This window comes from Armigeres subalbatus, chromosome 2, assembly GCF_024139115.2.
Source record: "Armigeres subalbatus isolate Guangzhou_Male chromosome 2, GZ_Asu_2, whole genome shotgun sequence".
NCBI classification, from domain to species: Eukaryota; Metazoa; Arthropoda; class Insecta; order Diptera; family Culicidae; genus Armigeres; species Armigeres subalbatus.
The window spans coordinates 437,147,120-437,167,248 of NC_085140.1; the positions used below are offsets into that span (position 1 = coordinate 437,147,120).

The 20,129-nt window shown below is 42.4% G+C and overlaps 2 protein-coding genes across 4 annotated transcripts in view; one reads left to right on the forward strand and one right to left on the reverse strand.

The window, feature by feature from the left end:
* Positions 1-20,129, reverse strand: part of LOC134213609 (nitric oxide synthase) — a 398,640-nt gene that overhangs the window by 106,221 nt on the left and 272,290 nt on the right. The gene's annotated exons all lie outside the window — the stretch shown is intronic.
* Positions 1,263-19,328, forward strand: LOC134216762 (uncharacterized). The gene is given in 4 exon segments (XM_062695573.1): positions 1,263-1,276; positions 13,991-14,143; positions 14,404-17,014; positions 17,115-19,328. Coding segments are annotated over 4 exon segments (4,992 nt in total).

Consider the following 20,129-nt stretch of genomic DNA (forward strand, 5'->3'; position numbering starts at 1 on the left):
AGAACACATTCTGTTATTTGTACTACAGAGAGCATGTACCATATTTGAAACCGGAAAACTGATCTTCAGTTACGCGTGTAGATCGAAAGGCCTTACTCCAGGGATTTCTTGGATGACCAAGAACATATGCTGTGAACACATTCTGTTCTTTGTACTACAGAGAGCATGTTCCATATTTGAAATCGAAAAATTGATCATCTACGTATGCTTTCTCTGTACCACAAGGAGCATGTACCATACTTAAAACAGGACTGCAAATTTTTGTTCCTGAGCTCAGGCCATTTCTTGGATAACTGGATGACTTATCTGTGACTTCATGCAGAATAACTATCATTTCAGTCAATTTTGAAAGTCAAATTTGAAAGTTGATTTCGGTTCCAGTTAACAAAAATTTCTCAGTGCAATCCCATTTCGACCGCATAAAAATGGTTTTGATTGTGCTGCCATTAAGTTAAATGCCTCAGTCTGTCAAACAACCAACACACATGCTTAACATGTACGTGGGTAGTGCTGCCAACAAATTTCTATTATGAAATTATTTCTCCTGTTTCAAACTTTTGGAATAGTAGGAAATTTTAGTATGAATAACGAGTGTGTATGAAAAATATTTATTTGGAAGACTTTATTTTTATTACGCTAGCTGAAAAACCTACTTTTATTGACTGTATGATGTATTATCAGATGTGTAACATAAGATTATTTCAGTTCAAACCGCCAGTTTGGCAACGCGTTTTTCGACTATAAACAAGGCGACGAAGAAAATAAATTTCAAACGCTCTAAAGTTTGAAAAACATATCATATGAACGCCTTCCTGTAGTTATTTTTCAATTATTTTTCACTTGATCAATAAACATTGCTTTTATTTAGTGCGCAGTGAGAAATTTATGTGAAAAAGTGCGGTAAAAATCAGTGAATTACGTTGATTTTGGTGACGGTGTTGCGTGTCTTCTACAGCAGTGAACGAACTGGATTTTCCTTCGTCGCACGGGTAGCGTAGGAAATTGTGCAAAAAGTCACAGTCGCAAAGTTAAATTCAACTGTATTTCAAGTAAGTAACACCGGAATGTAATTTAAATGAATGCAGATCGTAGTGTACACTTTTTTTATCTCGCCAGATGATTAGTTTATTATGTTAGTTTACGATTCGCGAGTATTTAGTGATTTAGAATTTGATATGACGGATACTAGCACCATGGACGAATTAGCGCATAACTATTAGGATGATTTAAAGAATGGCTTTTGCCAGATATTCACAAACGAGATGAATCGATTAAGGTGATTGTAGAATGAAGCCCGTGGTAAATTTCAAATTCACCACAAGTTTATCTACATACATTTCCAAAAGCCCAAATCTGGCGTAATAGTTTTCGTACAGTGCCGAAACTCAAATTATGATTGGTCAGCATAACTAAGCAAACGATCTACCATTATTTCAGCCCCATACGCGTTATGGTTCTTTCATCTCGTGCTCTTAAACAAAAATATTCGAAAAGCACGTGGTTTACAAAATGGCCGATTTCTGGCTTTATTGTATAATCACCAGGAATAAGCAGGAATGGATTATTCGGCATGAAGTCTTTGAAAGTAAGATGAAGGATTTCTATTTAATCATCGCCGCCGACGTTTCGGTGTTGGATTTACACCTTCTTCAGGGCTGGATTACAAAATTCGTTGTAATCAAGCCCTGAAGAAGGTGTAAACCCAACACCGAAACGTCGGCAATGATTAAATAAAAAACGTTCAGCTTACCTTCAAAGACTGCATGCCGAATAATCTATTCTTGCTTGAACATGAATCAGTCGATTATAATCATGAATCGATTAAAAATATACGTAAACCTCACAGAAAGTATTTAAAGAAAGTAACTAAGGTGAATATTCTCCCTCGATCTTCTAGTACAGTTCCATTTTAACCCTCATGCGGCCAACAACAAAAAACACACAAATTTTAATGACCACAAAGATGTACCATTTTGGAAACTAGCCAAATACACCTTTTGTAACGCATATAGCCCTTATCCAGGGATTTCTTGTATGAGTGAGGACTTAACCGAGAGATTTCTTGGATTGCGCAGAACATATGTAACAATCACATTTTATTCTAAGGATCACAAACAGCATGCACTAATTTTGAAACAAGTCCATATACTTCTAATTACTCGTATAGATCTTAACGCCTTACTCCAGAGATTTCTTGAATTATCCGGAACATATACTGTGTACGCTATGATAAGTACCACAAAGAACATGTATTTGACTTTGGACGATAGACATTTGGTTAGAGATTTCTTGTATGTGTGAGGCCTTACTGCAAAGATTCCTTGAATAAGGCTTCTGCTATGTTGAAATCACATTTTATTTGCATTTTATATCACATTAGGCTTGCGTAGGCTGAACCTGAGTTGCGTGCTCTTGCCTACGCAATGCGGTCGGGTCTGAGCTTGACGACCGACTGGCAAATAGCTTACACAACATCACTTGATCAGTACAGTTGCTGATGAAGAATGTGTATAGTCGCCAGACATTCTAAATACTCACGCTCCTCTAATGTGGACGTGTACTATACACATGTGGAAGTGTTGGCTTGAGAAATGGATTGCGAGTGATTTGACTATGCGTCCAATTTGGGAATCTCGAGCTCGTTCAGTAGCCGCTTGGTTGCGAAGGCCGACGGAGGTCCTTCGTAGCTAAGTTGGTTAAAGCACCAGTCTAGCGTACTGTAGGGTCATGGGTTCGAGTCCCATCGAAGGGAAAGTGGTTACCTCCAATACATTTTCCAGATTGTATGTCATACCCAGAAACCCATTGCCCAGAAAGTGATTCCCCAGAAATTAATTCCCCTGAATGCACTACTCCCCGGAAAACCATTCCCCAGAATACCACAATCCCCAGGAAGACCTTCCCCAGAATGCCCTCATCCCCCGAAAGACATTTCCCAGAATGTCCTAATCCCCAGAATGCACCATTTCCTAGCTTAGACTAAATACTAAATATGAACGGGGCTACTCCAAATGGCATAAGTCCGTTTGGCATAATGCCATTTGGCATACCAAGTTGAATCGCCAGGGCCCATTTGGCATAAAGATCATTTGACATAACGACCGGTTGGCAAGAAAAATAGTCATAATGATTTTCAGACCGCATCGTGCTTTCGTGCTGTGCGGTTCTTTCTCTCTTTGCGGAAGGAAGTTTTTAATACTACCCTATTTTAATTTTTATTTTAATTTCAACGGTGCTTCTTAGCGCTATTTGTACCCACTTACGTACCCGTTACGATCTTTGCAAGGACCCGTGCCTTCGTTTTACGTTGGACCCGTTTGCGGAAGTAAAATTCCGACAAGCGGTGGGAATCCTGCATGGACACCGTTCTGGGAAAAAAAACCTCTTAGAAGGTCACGTCTCCACGCTCAGCCATGAGCATTAATAAAAACAAGAGGAAGGGGGAGACTCTGAATTCTCCACTTCCTTCAAAGAAACAAGGTTTCAAGACCGTCCTGAGAAGCACCATAAATTCTTCACATACGACGACAAAACTGAGCGATTGTTCAAAGTCGTCTTGAAAGGTCTCCCCAGTGATGATAAATCACTGGATGAGATTAAAATTGAAATTTCTCAATTACTTGGATTTTCACCAGTCCAAGTAATTAGGATGAAAAAGAAATCCCACTCTGGTACTTCCCAGGGGGGCATTTCTCAAGTATTTTATTTAGTTCATTTTAAAAAAAGTGAACTAAATAATATGAAAAGTTTGGAAAAGGCCTGTATTATGTTTCATGTCCGTGTTACATGGGAACATTTCCGCAGGCCTGGGGGAAATTTCCAAAACCCCACCCAGTGCCGTAAGTGCCAAAAGTGGAGTCATGGAACCAAACATTGTCACATGGATGCTAAATGCATGATTTGTGGTGGAACCTCTCACGCCAAGGACGCATGTCCTGTGAGAGAAGATTCCAATAAATTTACATGTGCAAATTGTGGGGGCAATCATAAATCCAATTTCTGGGAATGCCCTTCACGCAAAAAAGTTTTGAATTCCCGTGCAAAATTGATGACGGGAAATTCCAATCGCATCCCAGATTCGACGGGTAGAAATTTTTCAAACGCTCAAATTTCGAAACCAGTCGAGCAATTCATACCCACCACAATTCACAAACAAATTTTGCCGCTCGTCAACGGGTAGCAAGCACTTCAGTAAATTCCAATTTTTCGAATGTACCTACGTATGCAAACATCGCTGCTGGTAGGCAAAATTTCTCTTCTCAAAATGAGGTTTATACCCATGTCCCAACGGAAAATAATGGTCATGTTGCCGATTCAGGTAGCATGACTGCTTCCGATTTTGATTTTTTAACTGAACAATTGCATCACATGATTGATGCAATGTTCAAAGCAAATACCATTCCAGAAGCTGTTCAGGTTGGTATAAAGTACACACAAAAAATTGTTATCGGACTCCGTTTTAATGGATCTAAATAATTTTGTGAAAGTTCTAAATTGGAATGCCCGCTCTCTAAAGGGTAAGGAAGATGAATTATTCAACTTCCTAACAGTTCATAATGTGCATATTGCCATTATAACAGAAACTTATTTAAAGCCCGGACTCTCCATTAAAAGAGATCCAAATTATTTTATCTACAGAAATGATCGTCTTGACAGCGCCTGTGGTGGGGTCGCCATTGTCATTAATAGACGTATCAAACATAAATTATTTTCTTCGTTTGAAACCAAAGTTTTTGAAACCTTGGGAGTTTCTGTTGAAACAAAATTTGGTCAATTTTCCTTCATTGCAGCCTATTTGCCTTTTCAATGCAATGGGCAGCAAAAGAATTTGTTGAAAGCTGATCTTCAAATTCTGCCTCGCAACAAATCAAAATTCTTCGTAATTGGTAACTTCAATGCCAAACACCGTTCATGGAATAATGCTCAAAGCAATTCCAACGGCAAAATTTTATTTGAAGATTATTCTGCGGGATATTATACTAGGGTAAGGGAGGTATTTTGGACCACTTTAGGAGATGGCCGAACAATTTTTCAAATAAAAGTTAGATTTTGTAATAATGCTTGATCAATTGCCTAAGCAACTAAAAAGTAATGAATGCTAGGTAGGATTTGTAAATAAAAATGTTGTAAATCTCATCGAAAGAGCCAAACTATCATAAATTTTGAAGATATGTTAGATTTAATTTTGGACCACCTGTTTTTATTTTGGACCACCTAAGGAACATATTTTGGACCACTCGAATAATTTTGTATTGCAAGCAAAATTATGGTACTATTAGATTAAATGAGTGATCTCCAACATTTTCGGCATTTTCATCCTTAAAGTCCTTGTTAAACAATACATTTTTATAAGCACTCAAAAGCTTAGAACAATATCTACCATCTAAGGGTATTGAAATTAATATCAATGTCAGTACCACTCGGTACAGCATCATCAAAGCAAAACAAACGTGTGGCCCATGGCCGTGATCCATGTACGTGGTCACTCCTATTCTGCCATATTTGTTATGTAGTTTTCCAGAGCTGTTTCATTTGAGACATTGGTATTAGTGGGTTGCCCGGTTCTTCCTTACTCGCCGGAGACGAGCAAGCCTAGGGCTGAAAGTCTCCTTAGTAAAGATACTAAAAAAATCCTTCTTACTCTTTGCACATTCTTTTACCAAACGAAACATAATCGTAGAACGCGGAACTCTGTTGCATTGGCAAGCAGCACGGACGGAGAGCTCTAGCAAAGATTGGTTCTTGTCATGTAGTTTTCTTAACTATTTTCGTATGGAAATAATGAAAACAGTTACATGTTGGTTTAATAGACATTTTACTAAGGCTTACATCATTGAATGGTAATTCATGAATGTCGTATGAACAGTAATTTATGAAAGGTTTCATACTAGAGAAACAAATGGTTGGTAAAAACAAAGATTTAAGAGATCTAGAACTTAAAAAGAAGATATGTCGAAAATATATTCGGCTCAATGAAAAGTGAACCTATTTTAGACATGCCTCAGAATACTGTTTTTAAACTTACAATGTTTTGCTCGAGATATGAAACTGCTTCAATTAGGTTTTAATAAGTCAACAACATCATTCACATGTTTTAAATCTATGTACAAATAAACTTACAGCTTTTGAAAGTTGACTTCAACTATACAATGTCTTCTTGGTTTTGGTCTAATCCAGCCGGAATGGGTAAATTCGTGAAAATATTCTTGAAAATTGCTAAATTTTTCAAGAAACAAATGCAGGAGATACCTTATGGATAGTTTCTTTTTGCAATAAAATTTAAATGTTGCATGTTTTATTTAGTTTTGTGTGATATAAATGCAAAATTCAGCTAGGTGGTCCAAAATATGAGCCCGGTCCAAAACACAGCCGTTACCCTATTCAATATCCCAATGGCCCTACTTGTTTTTCTTCCAGTCGAAATCCTTCTACAATTGATTTAGTTTTAACGGATTCAAGTCAGCTGTGTGGCCAATTGGTAACTCATGCTGACTTTGACTCTGATCACCTTCCTGTGACATTTGAAATCTCACAAGAAGCCATTTATAATCCAATCAGCTCTACTTTTAATTATCATACACACTTAGTTCAGCTCGGCATTTTTTATTCTTTTGCCGAGATCCGCACAGCCGAGCGCTCGGTTCGTGACTTTCTGCTGATATCTCAGCTGAAAAAGCAATTTGTTTACTGCGGCACTCAAAGGAGCCACCGTAATCATACGTTCATTCAGCCGTTATTTCAGCTAACGAACTTTAACCGAGATTTGCACAGCCGAGATCGGTGAAAAAATTTAAGTGTGTAGAGCTGATTGGGATTTGTATAAAACATATATCGATAGGAATTTTGATGTTAATATTCCTTTGGATACCAAAAGTGATATTGACAATGCGCTCGTATCTTTGACAAATTTAATTGTCGAAGCCAGAGGCATTGCAATTCCTAAATGTGAAATTAAATTCAACTCCATTATTATTGACGACGATCTTCAGCTACTGATCCGTCTTAAAAATGTGAGGCGACGGCAATACCAAAGAACTCGCGATCCCGCGTTGAAAGTTATTTGGCGAGATTTGCAAAATGAAATTAAAAAACGTTTCGCTATTCTGAGAAATACCAACTTTGAGAATAATGTCTCGAAGTTGGATCCCAGTTCGAAAACCTTTTGGAAATTAACGAAAATTCTTAAAAAACCTCAAAAGCCAGTTCCAGTGCTTAAAGAGGGAAATAAAATTTTATTAACAAATGGCGAAAAGGCTCAAAAACTTGCTCAGCAGTTCGAGAGTGCCCATAATTTTAGTCTAGGTCTCACTAGTCCAATTGAGGATCAGGTTACACGGAGCTTCGAAGACATTCTCAACCAAGATAATGTTTTTGACCCTTCGTTGGGAACTAATTTGGATGAAGTGAGATCTATTACTAGAAAATTTAAAAATATGAAAGCCCCGGGTGATGATGGTATTTTCTACATACTTATCAAAAAACTTCCTGAGAGCTCTTTATCCTTTTTGGTTAATTTATTTAACAAATGTTTTCAATTGGCATACTTCCCAGATAAATGGAAAAACGCCAAAGTTGTTCCAATTTTGAAGCCAAACAAAATTCAGCTGAGGCTTCTAGTTATCCTTAATCAGTCTGCTTTCTTCAATAAGCAAACTGTTTGAAAAGATTATTTTAAATAGAATGATGGTTCATATTAATGACAATTCTATTTTTGCTGATGAGCAATTTGGTTTTCGCCATGGCATTCAACCACTCATCAGTTATTGAGAGTTACGAACTTAATTCGGCTCAACAAATCTGAAGGATATTCGACTGGAGTTGCTCTTCTTGATATAGAGAAAGCATTTGACAGTGTTTGGCATGAAGGTTTGATTGTAAAATTGATGAATTTTAATTTTCCTCTGTACATTATTAAACTGATCCAAAATTATTTATCAGATCGCTCACTGCAGGTAAACTATCAGAATTCTAAATCTGATAGATTACCTGTAAGAGCTGGTGTTCCCCAAGGCAGCATACTGGGGCCCATTTTGTATAACATCTTCTGACTTACCTGATTTACCACCAGGGTGTCAAAAATCTTTGTTTGCAGATGACACAGGTCTCTCAGCCAAAGGGCGTAGCCTTCGTGTCATTTGTAGTAGATTGCAAAAAAGTTTGGATATTTTCTCCACTTACTTGCAAAAATGGAAAATTTCCCCGAATGCTTCCAAAACTCAGCTTATAGTTTTCCCACATAAGCCGAGAGCTTCTTATTTGAAACCTTCTAGCAGACATATTGTCACTATGAATGGGGTTCCAATTAATTGGTCTAGCGAAGCTAAATATTTAGGACTTCTGCTAGATCAAAAATTAACTTTTAAAAATCACATTGAAGGCCAAATGTAACAAATATATTAAGTGTCTATATCCACTTATAAACAGAAAATCAAAACTTTGTCTTAAGAACAAACTTTTGATTTACAAACAAATTTTTAGACCTGCCATGTTGTATGCTGTGCCAATATGGACTAGTTGCTGCAATACCAGAAAGAAGGCACTTCAGAGGATTCAAAACAAAATTCTGAAAATGATTCTGAAGTTGCCTCCGTGGTATAGTACCAATGAACTTCATAGAATTTCTAATATTGAGACAGTGCAACAAATGTCCAACAAAATAATTTCCAATTTTAGACAAAAATCGTTGCAATCTTCTATTGCAACGATTAGCTCCTTGTACCCTTAGTATAAATTAGGTTAGGTTTAGTTTAAGTTGAAAACATTGTAATTCCTACATGGTTCAATTCAACCAGAGAAAAAATTCTAACTGCCAGAGGCAATTGAAATGTATTAATAATAACTAAAAATATAACATAGCAAATAAGGATGATAGTGTTAAGAAAACACGGAACACCTAGTCTAAGAGATGAATGCATGTATTAGATAATTAGCAAATAAAATTAGTTAAAAAAAAAAGTCATACAAGCCATTTGGCATACAAATTAAAAGAATCATAAAAACTATGCAGAATCCAATATGGGTAAATTTTATTTAAAATGAGTTAAATGAAGAAATGATGTGCTAATTTGCCTTATTCCTGAAAAATGTGATTTTTTAAAGTTTTTTTTTCAAATGCGTACTTTGAATGGAGGAATGATCTACTCATAAGATTTCTTCCAACCAAATGCGTGCATGCTTTCTCGTTATAAGGAGGAATCCTGTGCTTTAAAAGATGGAATCATCAGCGCATTTGTCTTATTCCATTCGTATGCGTAGAAAAAAAATCATATACGTTTCGAGTTTTGCGATCTTTTGAAAAACGTATCATCTAGTCTTCTGCCTTCTTTCGGAAAAAGGCGTACTTTTGAAAGGGTCATTTACGCTTTTGCCATTTTCCGGGCAAATGCATACTTTTAAAGGAGTCATCTACTCTTTTGCCTTTTTTAGGGCAAATGCATACTTTTAAAGAAGAAGTCATCTACTCTTTTGCTTCATCCCGGGCAAATGCATACTTTTAAATAAGGAATCATCCACTCTTTTGCCTTATTTCGGGCAAATGTGTACTTTTAAATATGGAGTCATCTACTCTTTTGCTTCATCCCGGGCAATGCGTACTTTTAAAGAAGGAACCATCTATTTTTTTGCCTTACTCCGGGCAAATGCATACTTTTAAAGAAGGAGTCATCTACAGTCCCGATTCGCTGGTTGGGCCACAACCTCGACCCAACTAACGAATTCGGTTTTTTAGTTGGGTCAACTGACAGCCATTTGAACACGTGCATTTCGACTTGAACATCACAAATGATGTCCAGTGACGCCAAATCCCATTTTCAGTGTTTACATTGCATTTTGACGTATGATTGCTTTTTAGTTGGGTCATGGCCCAACCAGCGGAGGCCCAACTAAAAAGTGACCCAAGTATTAAGCTCCCAACCAGCGAATCACGACTGTACTCTTTTGCTTCATCCCGGACAAATGCATACTTTTAAAGAAGGAGTCATCAACTCTTTTGCATTATTCCGGGCAAATGCATACTTTTGAAGAAGTAGTTATCTACTCGTTTGCCTTTTTCCGGACAAACGCATGCTTTTAAAGAAAAAAGTCATCTACTTTTTTGCATTATCCCGGGTAAATGCGTACTTTCAAAGAAGGAGTCATCTACTCTTTTGCTTCATCCCGGGCGTACTTTTAAAGAAGGAGTCATTTACTATTTTGCTAAGAAAATTATTTTGAGCTTTTTAGTGGAATGTCTTCACTTGTCATAAGACGAGTTAGTACAATCCCATTGAATTCCACCACTTAATTGTATCTTGACAGATACGTATTTCGACCTCAAATGTAAGGCCGTCTTCACTGTCTCGTACAAGTCGAGTCAAGTACGAGACACTGAAGACGGCCTTACATTTGAGGTCGAAATACGTATCTGTCAAGATACAATTAAGTGGTGGAATTCAATGGGATTGTACTAACTCGTCTTATGACAAGTACTATTTTGCTTCATCCCGGGCAAATGCGTACTTTTAAAGAAGATGTCATCTACTTTTTTGCATTATCCCGGGCAAATGCGTACTTTTAAAAATGAGTCATCTACTCTTTTGTCTTATTCCAGGTAAATACATACTTCTAAAAATGGAAATCATATATTCTTACGACCCATTGCATTTGATACGCTTTTCAACGATTATGCCAAATGGTCATTATGCCAAATGGCCTCGAGGTACCCAGCAAATTATGCCAAATGGCCTTTAGACATTTAAGTCGTTATGCCAAATGGCATTATGCCAAACGGCTTTTTGCCAAATGGCATTATGCCATATGGGTTTCCCCCAATATGAACAATGAACATAATGAATTATATGCTCCTTCGTATTATATGTGAGCCTTAACAAACAAATAAAATGGGCTCCATTCCGGGCAAATGCGTGCTTTGAAAGAAGGCAGCATATGTCGTTTTGCCTTTTTTTTTTTTTTTTTTTCCTGTTCGGGTGTGCCACTGCGACCAGTTATTAGATCTATTGTAGCGTTACCCGTATCCTTAGTGTTTAAGTGCATGTCGAATTACTCCATTACTATTGATGAGCAATGCAGTATCGGTTTCGATACAGTTGTTGTTTTGTTTTCTCAAGAGCACCATGACAAGGTCCCGCTATTTAGACCCTTCACAGAGAGCAATCCCATTGAAGGCGCGCCCCTTATCAATAGGAAATCAATCCTGTCTTGAGAAAACATAACAGTAATACTGTTTTGGCCATGCATCGGAGCCCTAGCCACATCCTTGTCTTGCTTCAAGAGTATCACCAGTAAAGCTACAAACCCGGATTTAGCTCTGTCTACAAGACCATTTCAAGCAAGAGAATTTGTTCAGTAATAAGAACTTCCGTGTGTTCCTCTCACTACCATTGTTCACCAGTTCGAGAAGAGTTAGTACGTATTTAAACCCCTAACTCGATTTTTCCAGCAATCAGTTCAGCCTAGGGACGGGTACCGAGGTTTTTTAACTAATTGCTTGAAAAGTTGTTTCCGCTGCATACAGTTTAGCCTCAAACAAGAGGAATTCGAGTCTTTCAACTGTCTGCAAGGTAACATTAATTATGTTTTATTTCTGAGACTGCTGTTGGTAGCGGGGACTAAATACGATGAATCCTTAATTACCACAACGATTGTATGTCATACCCCAGAAACCCATTGCCCAGAAAGTGATTCCCCAGAAATGAATTCCCCTGAATGCACTACTCCCCAGAAAACCATTCCCCAGAATACCACAATCCCCAGAAAGATATTCCCCAGAATGCCCCTATCCCCCGAAAGACATTTCCCAGAATGCCTCCATCCTCCGAAAGACATTCCCCAGAATGTCCTAATCCCCAGAATGCACCATTTCCTAGCTTTTTTTACGGTACGGTATTATGGTTCTGATGAATCGCACTACCAAATTGGGACTTGTTCTCCAAACTTCAGAGGGTTCTATCAGCCCCCTGTTGAAGAACTGTAATCTTTTTCTAAAAATTGCCGGACAATGGCATAACAGATGTTCCGAGTCTTCCACATGTATACCGCAGAAGCGACATACATCATCTTGAAGTTTTCCTAGCAGCTTCAAGTGATAACGGCTCGGGCAATGGCCTGTTACAAGACCTGTATATGTGTTAAGATCTTTTTTGAAAGATCTAAAATTTTGCGAGTGATAAATACGTTTGGTGTGATGAAACGTTTAGACTGCCTCGCAATCAAGGTGTTCTTCAAATGTCCTCTATTTTTGAATGTTCCCAAGATTTCAGTTCCATTCTAAGAGAACACGCAGATACACCACAAAAGGTTCTGGACCTATGAATTGTCGAGATGAACCAAGTCTTGCCAGCATATCAGCTTGTTCATTGCCTTCAATGCCACAATGACCAGGAACCCAATATAGGTTCACCTTGTTACGACTACCCAAGGTTTGGAGTGACTGAACACATTCCCAAACGAGTTTAGATGTGCATCTTGCTGATTTCAGAGCATTCAATGCTGCTTGACTATCAGACATTATGCAAATATTTGAATGCCTGTAATTTCGACGTATGCATAAATTAGAGCATTCAAGAATAGCCTGAACTTCAGCTTGGAAAACAGATGGCCACTTTCCCATGGGAATCGAAATATTCGTCCCTGGGCCAGTCACGCCTGCTCCAACTTGATTGTTCAGTTTTGAACCATCGGTGTAAAACACAATCGATCCTGAACGAAGATTTGGTCCACCATTTGTCCATGTGCTTCGCTCAAGATTAATTACATCAAAACATCGATAAAAGTTGTATCTTCTTCTCATCCAATCATCGTTGTTTGTGATCAGTGAGTTGATACTTATTTTGTTTAGAATACTAAGATGTCCTGTTAGGTCACCTTCGAAGAGGTTTGAATCTCTTTTGATCTTCAAAGCACTCTTCTCTGCTTCTAATTGAATAAATTGATCCAATGGTAGCACGTGGAGCAAAGCGTCTAGTGCTGTGTTCGGCGTGCTTCTTATCGCACCAGTTATTGAAAGAGTAGCTAATCTTTGAAGTTTTCCCAACTTCTTCTGTACCACCTGTTGGAGCCGGACCCGACAATACCCAAACAAAATTGTTATAAGATATTTTCCATTAATTAATATGCCCATACACTACCCCATTTGTTGAACTACATTTCAATTAGTATTGCTTTCATGCGAGAGCGCTGAGAAGAGCGCATATTGAGCAGCGTCCACCGCCTGTGGACTGCTGAGTAGGTAGGAGATACAATATTACAAACTTCTAAATCAGTTCAAAATAACAAACGCATTCAAACGGACGTACGGTCGATCTCAGTGTCGTTATTCCCTCTATCACACATCACGGTCAAGGGAAATTAATTGATCCAAATTACGCTTTCGCGGTGGGAATTTTGGTGGTGTTTTAGTCAAGTGCATCAGTCGGACCTTAGTGAAAAGGTGGACGAGCCAAGGTGGCCTACTTTTGAAGAACCAGTGCGTTTTCCTGGACACAAAGGGCTTGTGGCGACCCAAGCCCCTGGTCAGTACTCCCGCGTGTGTTTTATACCGGACTTAGTGCTTTTCGGTGGCTGCTAAGGCAGCGAAGAAAGTCCTTCGAAATCAGGCATAGTTCGCGCTCGAACATTTTTTGGTCCTTTGAGCCGGATCGAAGGCCAAACCGCGGTCGGAAAGTGCTATAAAGTAAAGTACCGGTGAAAAAAGCAAAGTGCTGACCAGACGCGCTGGTCAATTGTGTGGCCATTGTACATTGGCAAGCAAGCGCCATCGCGCTCGGAGGTTGCTACCAAGGCGGGTACACCTCAGTGATAGTGTGTGGAGAGAAACAAATAAACGATCGCAGTGAAAGTGATATTGCGCGCCCTCGATAGCCACACGTTGTTGGCTAATTGATGAGCCCGTAATCAAAGCGATCGATTAGTGGACGAAGAAAATTTGGTGTGTTCGTGGAAGAACTTTTCCGCTTGAGAGAGTGTCAAGGCGGACACTACTCTGTTGGTGCAGGAGAAGACATTTTGTGACCATCTTGGGTTCATCTGCGGTCATCAAGCAGGTGGTTGAACCCCCAATTGCCGTCGTCATCGAAGCCATTTTCGACGCTGGTAAGGCGTCCTCTTCGATCAAAGCAGTTGTCGGGAAGCTGTTTGCCGGTGTGTGGTGAAGCTAATATCACTACTTGGGATTGGAGCGACCATCTGCAACAACAATCCGGTGAGTCAGTTCCATTATTCTATGCATGTGGCTTGCAGTAGCGTTAAATTGAAAGATAATTCCAACCAAATTGAATTCAAATTCATTTGGTTGATGAAAGTTGGGTGACTTTTTTCCGAATTTGTTAAGTCATTGTGGCAATTGGTGGGAAACGGTACATAATTCAAGTGGAAACCGCTCGCGCCCTTGATTGTGTTGCCGCGTAGGATTGGGTCTGTTCGCGACGGGAAGGAGCAATACGTTCGATTAAAACAACCCTCTCCCGTCGATTTCTTCGTCGCGAAGGCCAATACACCGCGACGGGAAGGATCTGATTCGTTCGATTGTGTGTTCGCCTCGCCGGTTCGGTTTCGCGAAGAAACGAGTAGCTCGCGCCGGGAAGGAGATCCGTTTCGATTTGCTACCGTTTCCGTACGTTTCCTGTGTTTGTGTGCTCGCCGACAATGCCGCCCAAGGAAGAGAAGATTCCTCAAGCGGCAACTTTTCCGGGCACTCTACGATTTACCAGCGGTGAAGCAGGAGTCTGCTAATCGCATCCACAGCCTGATCGACGATTTCCAGCGCCATGTGAAGGCCCTGAAGAAGCTGAACGAACCTGTGGAGCACTGGGACACACCGCTGGTGAATATTTTGTCGTACAAGCTGGACCCACCCACTTTGCGAGCCTGGGAGGAGAAGACTAGTACGCAGGATGACGTGAAGTACGAGGAGCTGGTAGAATTCCTCTATCAGCGCGTACGAGTGCTGAATTCAGTAGGCTACGAGCACCATCAGCATCCAACGCCGTCGGCAAAGGTGGCCGGCAACATTCCAAAACCCACCAAAATCAAGTTCGCAGCCAACGCCGCTGCATCCTCCAATTCCTCCTCACCATGTCTACTGTCTTGTTCCGACAATCACGTCCTACGCAACTGCCCTATCTTCCTCGGGAAGGATGTACGCCTTCGCCGAGAATTCGTCACGTTGAAGCGGTTGTGTTGGAACTGCCTGTGCAGTGGACATCAGTCGAAGAAGTGTACGTCGAAGTACTCATGTCGTACGTGCCACGAAAGACACCATTCGCTGCTTCACGATCCTGCTTTATCCAAGTCGTCATCGAGTTCAACCGTGTCATCTACTATTCCCGTTCAACAACCGTCTCCGTCCACTAGTGTGGGCACCCGGAGCTCCGCTCCTCCAAATGTCAGCATGGCAGTCCGAACTGCATGCAATACTGTTTTGTTGGAAACGGTTGTCCTCAATGTCGTTGATGATCACGGACACGAGTACCAGGCAAGGGCCTTACTGGACTCGGCTTCAATGTCCAACTTCATTTCAAAGCCACTAGCAAAGCTGCTGTTCAACCCCCGTTCGAAAGTGGACATATCCATAGCAGGGATCGGCCTCTCCACGCACAGTGTGAAAAGTGCAATTACCGCCACCATCCAGTCGAGAACACAGGAGTTTTCGACGAAGCTACAGTTCCTCATTCTTAGAAAACCTTCGGCACAGCTGCCGATCATACCACTCAACATATGGTCGTGGAAAATACCAAGGGTTGCTCTCGCTGACCCTCAGGACCTTGTTATCGGCAGTGAAACTTTCTGAAAGCTCCATAGTAGTCAAAAGATTCCGCTAGGGGAAGGACTTCCATGCTTTTCTGACACGCCATTCGTATGGGCTGTTGCTGGCAACGCATCCAGTCAACACAATTGAATTCCTCGGATCTGCAACCTCTCTACGAAAGATGATCCGTTAGAAGCTACCTTCAGAAGTTCTGAAATCGAGGATATCTCTGACGGACCAGCACTATCCGTTGAAGAAGATTGCTGTGAGAAGCACTACGTAGCTACTACCACCCGTGATCCTTCTGGAAGGTATATCGTCAGTCTTCCTCGAACCGACAATCCTGATTTTGTCCTAGGAAGCTCAAGGGATATCGCAGATCGCCGTCTTATGAGTGTCGAGCGGCGTCTCGAACGTGACCCTGCCACCAAGGACGCATACCATCGTTTTATGGACGAATACCTCCAGTTAGGGCATATGAAGAAGCTAGTCGATCCGGTAGACGACGATCAACCGCACTGCTACATACCGCACCACGCCGTCTTCAAAGAGTCAAGCACGTCTACAAAGGTTAGGGTCGTTTTCGATGCGTCGTGCAAGACATCCTCCGGGTATTCATTAAACGACACACTCTTGGTTGGACCAGTCGTTCAGGAGGATCTGCTCTCCATCGTGCTGCGTTTCCGCACTCGCTGCGTCGCTATTGTCGCCGACGTGGAGAAAATGTATCGGCAGATGCTCCACTCTCCGGAAGACCGCAAATTCCTACGGATTCGCTTCCGGACCAACTCCAATGACCCTATTTCCACTTACGAGCTGCAGACGGTGACCTACGGCACCGCGTCTGCTCCGTACCTTGCAACCAGGACTCTGCAGCAGATTGCACGCGACAATGGGCACCAGTTTCCAGCTGCAGTAGATCCAGTCATTTACGATTTCTACGTTGACGATTTCCTTTCGGGCGCTGATGCCGTAGAATCTGCAATTGAAGTGAGGCAACAAGTGACATCGATGCTGAAGACTGCAGGCTTCCCAATCAAGAAATGGGCATCGAATGTTCCGGAAGTTCTTCATGGTGTTCCTTCGGAAGATTTAGCCGTTCAACCGCTGCGTGAACTTCAGGACGAGCAGGCAGTTTCAACCCTGGGTCTCGTGTGGGAGCCGAGAACCGACGCACTACGGTTCAAAGTCCAACTACCTCCACCGGCCATAGTCCTGACAAAGCGAAAAGTGATGTCTTACATTGCGCAAATCTTCGATCCACTTGGTCTTGTGGGTCCTACAATTGTGGTGGCCAAACTATTCATGCAGCGTCTATGGGCACTGAAGCATAATGGGAGGCCTGTGGTGGGATACAGCACTCCCAAACAAGCTACAGGAGGAGTGGAAGGCGTTTCATAACACTCTACATTTACTGAGCGAAGTTCGTGTCCCACGATTTGTTTCGCTGCCAAACGCCGTCAATCTCCAACTCCACTTCTTCGCCGACGCCTCTCAAGGAGCTTACGGATCCTGTTGCTACGTACGAGCAGAAACCAGTGGCGGAGTATCTGTTCAGCTACTGACGGCAAAATCAAAGGTCGCGCCGTTATCCAGTCGACATTCCATCGCCCGGCTGGAACTCTGTGCTGCACGACTATCAACGCAGCTATTCGAGAAGGTGGATTTCGCCTTGAAGATTTTACCTCCCGCTTATTTTAGGGCGGACTCCACTACCGTTCTCCATTGGCTACGATATCCTCCAAATCGTTGGAAGGCTTTCGTAGCGAACCGAGTGTCGAAAAACCAACACTCGACCGATGCCAGTCACTGGAAGCACGTATCCGGTCTCGACAACCCCGTTGACGAAATTGCACGTGGACTCAAACCTGTGGACATGCTACAATGCAGGCGCTGGTGGAACGGCCCAATCTGGTTATCACTCGATTCAGATCACTGGCCGAATCTCATTCCCACCGACGAAGAAGCAGAGACTATCACCGAAGAACGCAATGTGTCATACGTTACGATGAGCGTCATACAGAACGAGTTCCATGACAATCTGTTTGCACGTTACTCCAGTTTCTCCAAGCTTCGTCGCGTTACTGCTTTCTGTTTACGATACCTGCAATCCTTGCGAGCACGCGCAGTACTGCGACGAACGGAAGCAGACAGCTACCACCAACTCAGTATTCGCAAAGATACCGTTTCTCCAGTCTCCACCGACGAATTGCAACTTGCTGAACTTCATCTGTGTCGGCTAGCTCAACAACAATCGTTTCCTGCAGAGATCTCTCACCTATCGAGCGGTGAACCAGTCATCAAATCATCCGCCATGAAGTGGCTGAAGCCATACATCGACGAAGATCGCATTATTCGCGTCGGTGGCCGGCTGCGGAACGCCACACTCTCCGATTACGTCAAGCATCCTATCGTACTCTCTGCCAAACACCCGCTGTCGACTCTGCTGGCTAGTTTCTTTCACTTGAAGCTACTGCACGCAGGGCCGCAACTCCTGCTAGCCACACTGCGCCAGAAGTTTTGGATTCTTGGCGGCAGAAATTTGTCCAAATCCGTTTTCCACCATTGCCACACTTGCTTTCGTAGCAAGCCCACACTAGTCCAGCAGAGCACAGCAGATCTTCCGGCATCGCGAGTCTCTCCAACTCGTCCGTTCTCCGTATGTGGAGTCGACTACTGTGGACCATTCCTGTTGAAGGCAACCGTCCGCAATCGTGCTCCAACCAAGGCTTACGTGGCAATCTTCGTTTGCTTCGCCACGAGAGCCGTCCACATCGAGCTTGTTAGCGACCTCACTACAGCTGCTTTCCTGGCAGCCCTCCGTCGTGTGGTTGCTCGAAGAGGAAGAATCGCTGAGCTGCACTCGGACAATGCGACAACTTTCAAGGGTGCGTCACACGCACTCAACCGTATCTACCAGATGCTGAAGGTGGACAACAACGATCGGGATCGGATCTTCAATTGGTGTGCGGAGAACGAGATTCGGTGGAAGTTCATTCCGCCACGTGCACCGCACTTTGGCGGGCTTTGGGAGGCTGCCGTCAAGTCAGCAAAGAAGCACCTCCTGAAAATAGTAGGCAACACTAACATTGCCTATGAACAGATGTTGACTCTACTGGCACAGGTCGAAATGTGCCTCAATTCCCGTCCGCTGACTCCGATGCCAAGTGAACCGTCCGATCTGGAGGTCCTAACTCCAGGACATTTTCTCGTCGGGGCCAACCTTCAAGCGGTACCCGATGCTGATTTTCGAGGGATTCCTGACAACCGTCTGGAAGTTTACGATGTGGTTCAGAAGCATCTTCAGAACATCTGGGCCCGCTGGTACCCGGAGTACCTTCAACAGCTACAGTCACGGGCAACGAAAGGCTGCAATCCCCCGGTCACCGTTGAGGTGGGCCGCATCGTCGTCGTGAAGGAAGACAACATCCCTCCTGCTAGCTGGCCACTCGGGCGTATTATGAAGCTGCACCCGGGCAAGGACGGGGTCGTCCGCGTCGTAACTCTACGCACTGCCCCAGGAAAGGACATCGTTCGTGCCGTAGCCAAGATCGCTCTACTGCCGTCACCGGATCCAAGCATCTGAAACCGTCGTTCCAGGTAGAGCAACCCGCAAGGGAGAACTTGCTCGAAGCGCACCTGCGCTTAGCACAGGTAATTGCAGTTCCATTCCTTTCAAGCCAAGTCGTTCGATCTACCTGGTCTTCTTTTTTGTTCCCGGTCAACTGCGAGGATCTATGGCGGAGCGATCACTGAACTGATGTCTACAAGAACCACAACCATCCAAAACTACATGAATTCATCCAACGCTGTATTGTTGGAACCCTACATGTTCCAAGGTGGCCGGAATGTTGGAGCCGGACCCGACAATACCAAACAAAATTGTTATAAGATATTTTCCATTAATTAATATGCCCATACACTACCCCATTTGTTGAACTACATTTCAATTAGTATTGCTTTCATGCGAGAGCGCTGAGAAGAGCGCATATTGAGCAGCGTCCACCGCCTGTGGACTGCTGAGTAGGTAGGAGATACAATATTACAAACTTCTAAATCAGTTCAAAATAACAAACGCATTCAAACGGACGTACGGTCGATCTCAGTGTCGTTATTCCCTCTATCACACATCACGGTCAAGGGAAATTAATTGATCCAAATTACGCTTTCGCGGTGGGAATTTTGGTGGTGTTTTAGTCAAGTGCATCAGTCGGACCTTAGTGAAAAGGTGGACGAGCCAAGGTGGCCTACTTTTGAAGAACCAGTGCGTTTTCCTGGACACAAAGGGCTTGTGGCGACCCAAGCCCCTGGTCAGTACTCCCGCGTGTGTTTTATACCGGACTTAGTGCTTTTCGGTGGCTGCTAAGGCAGCGAAGAAAGTCCTTCG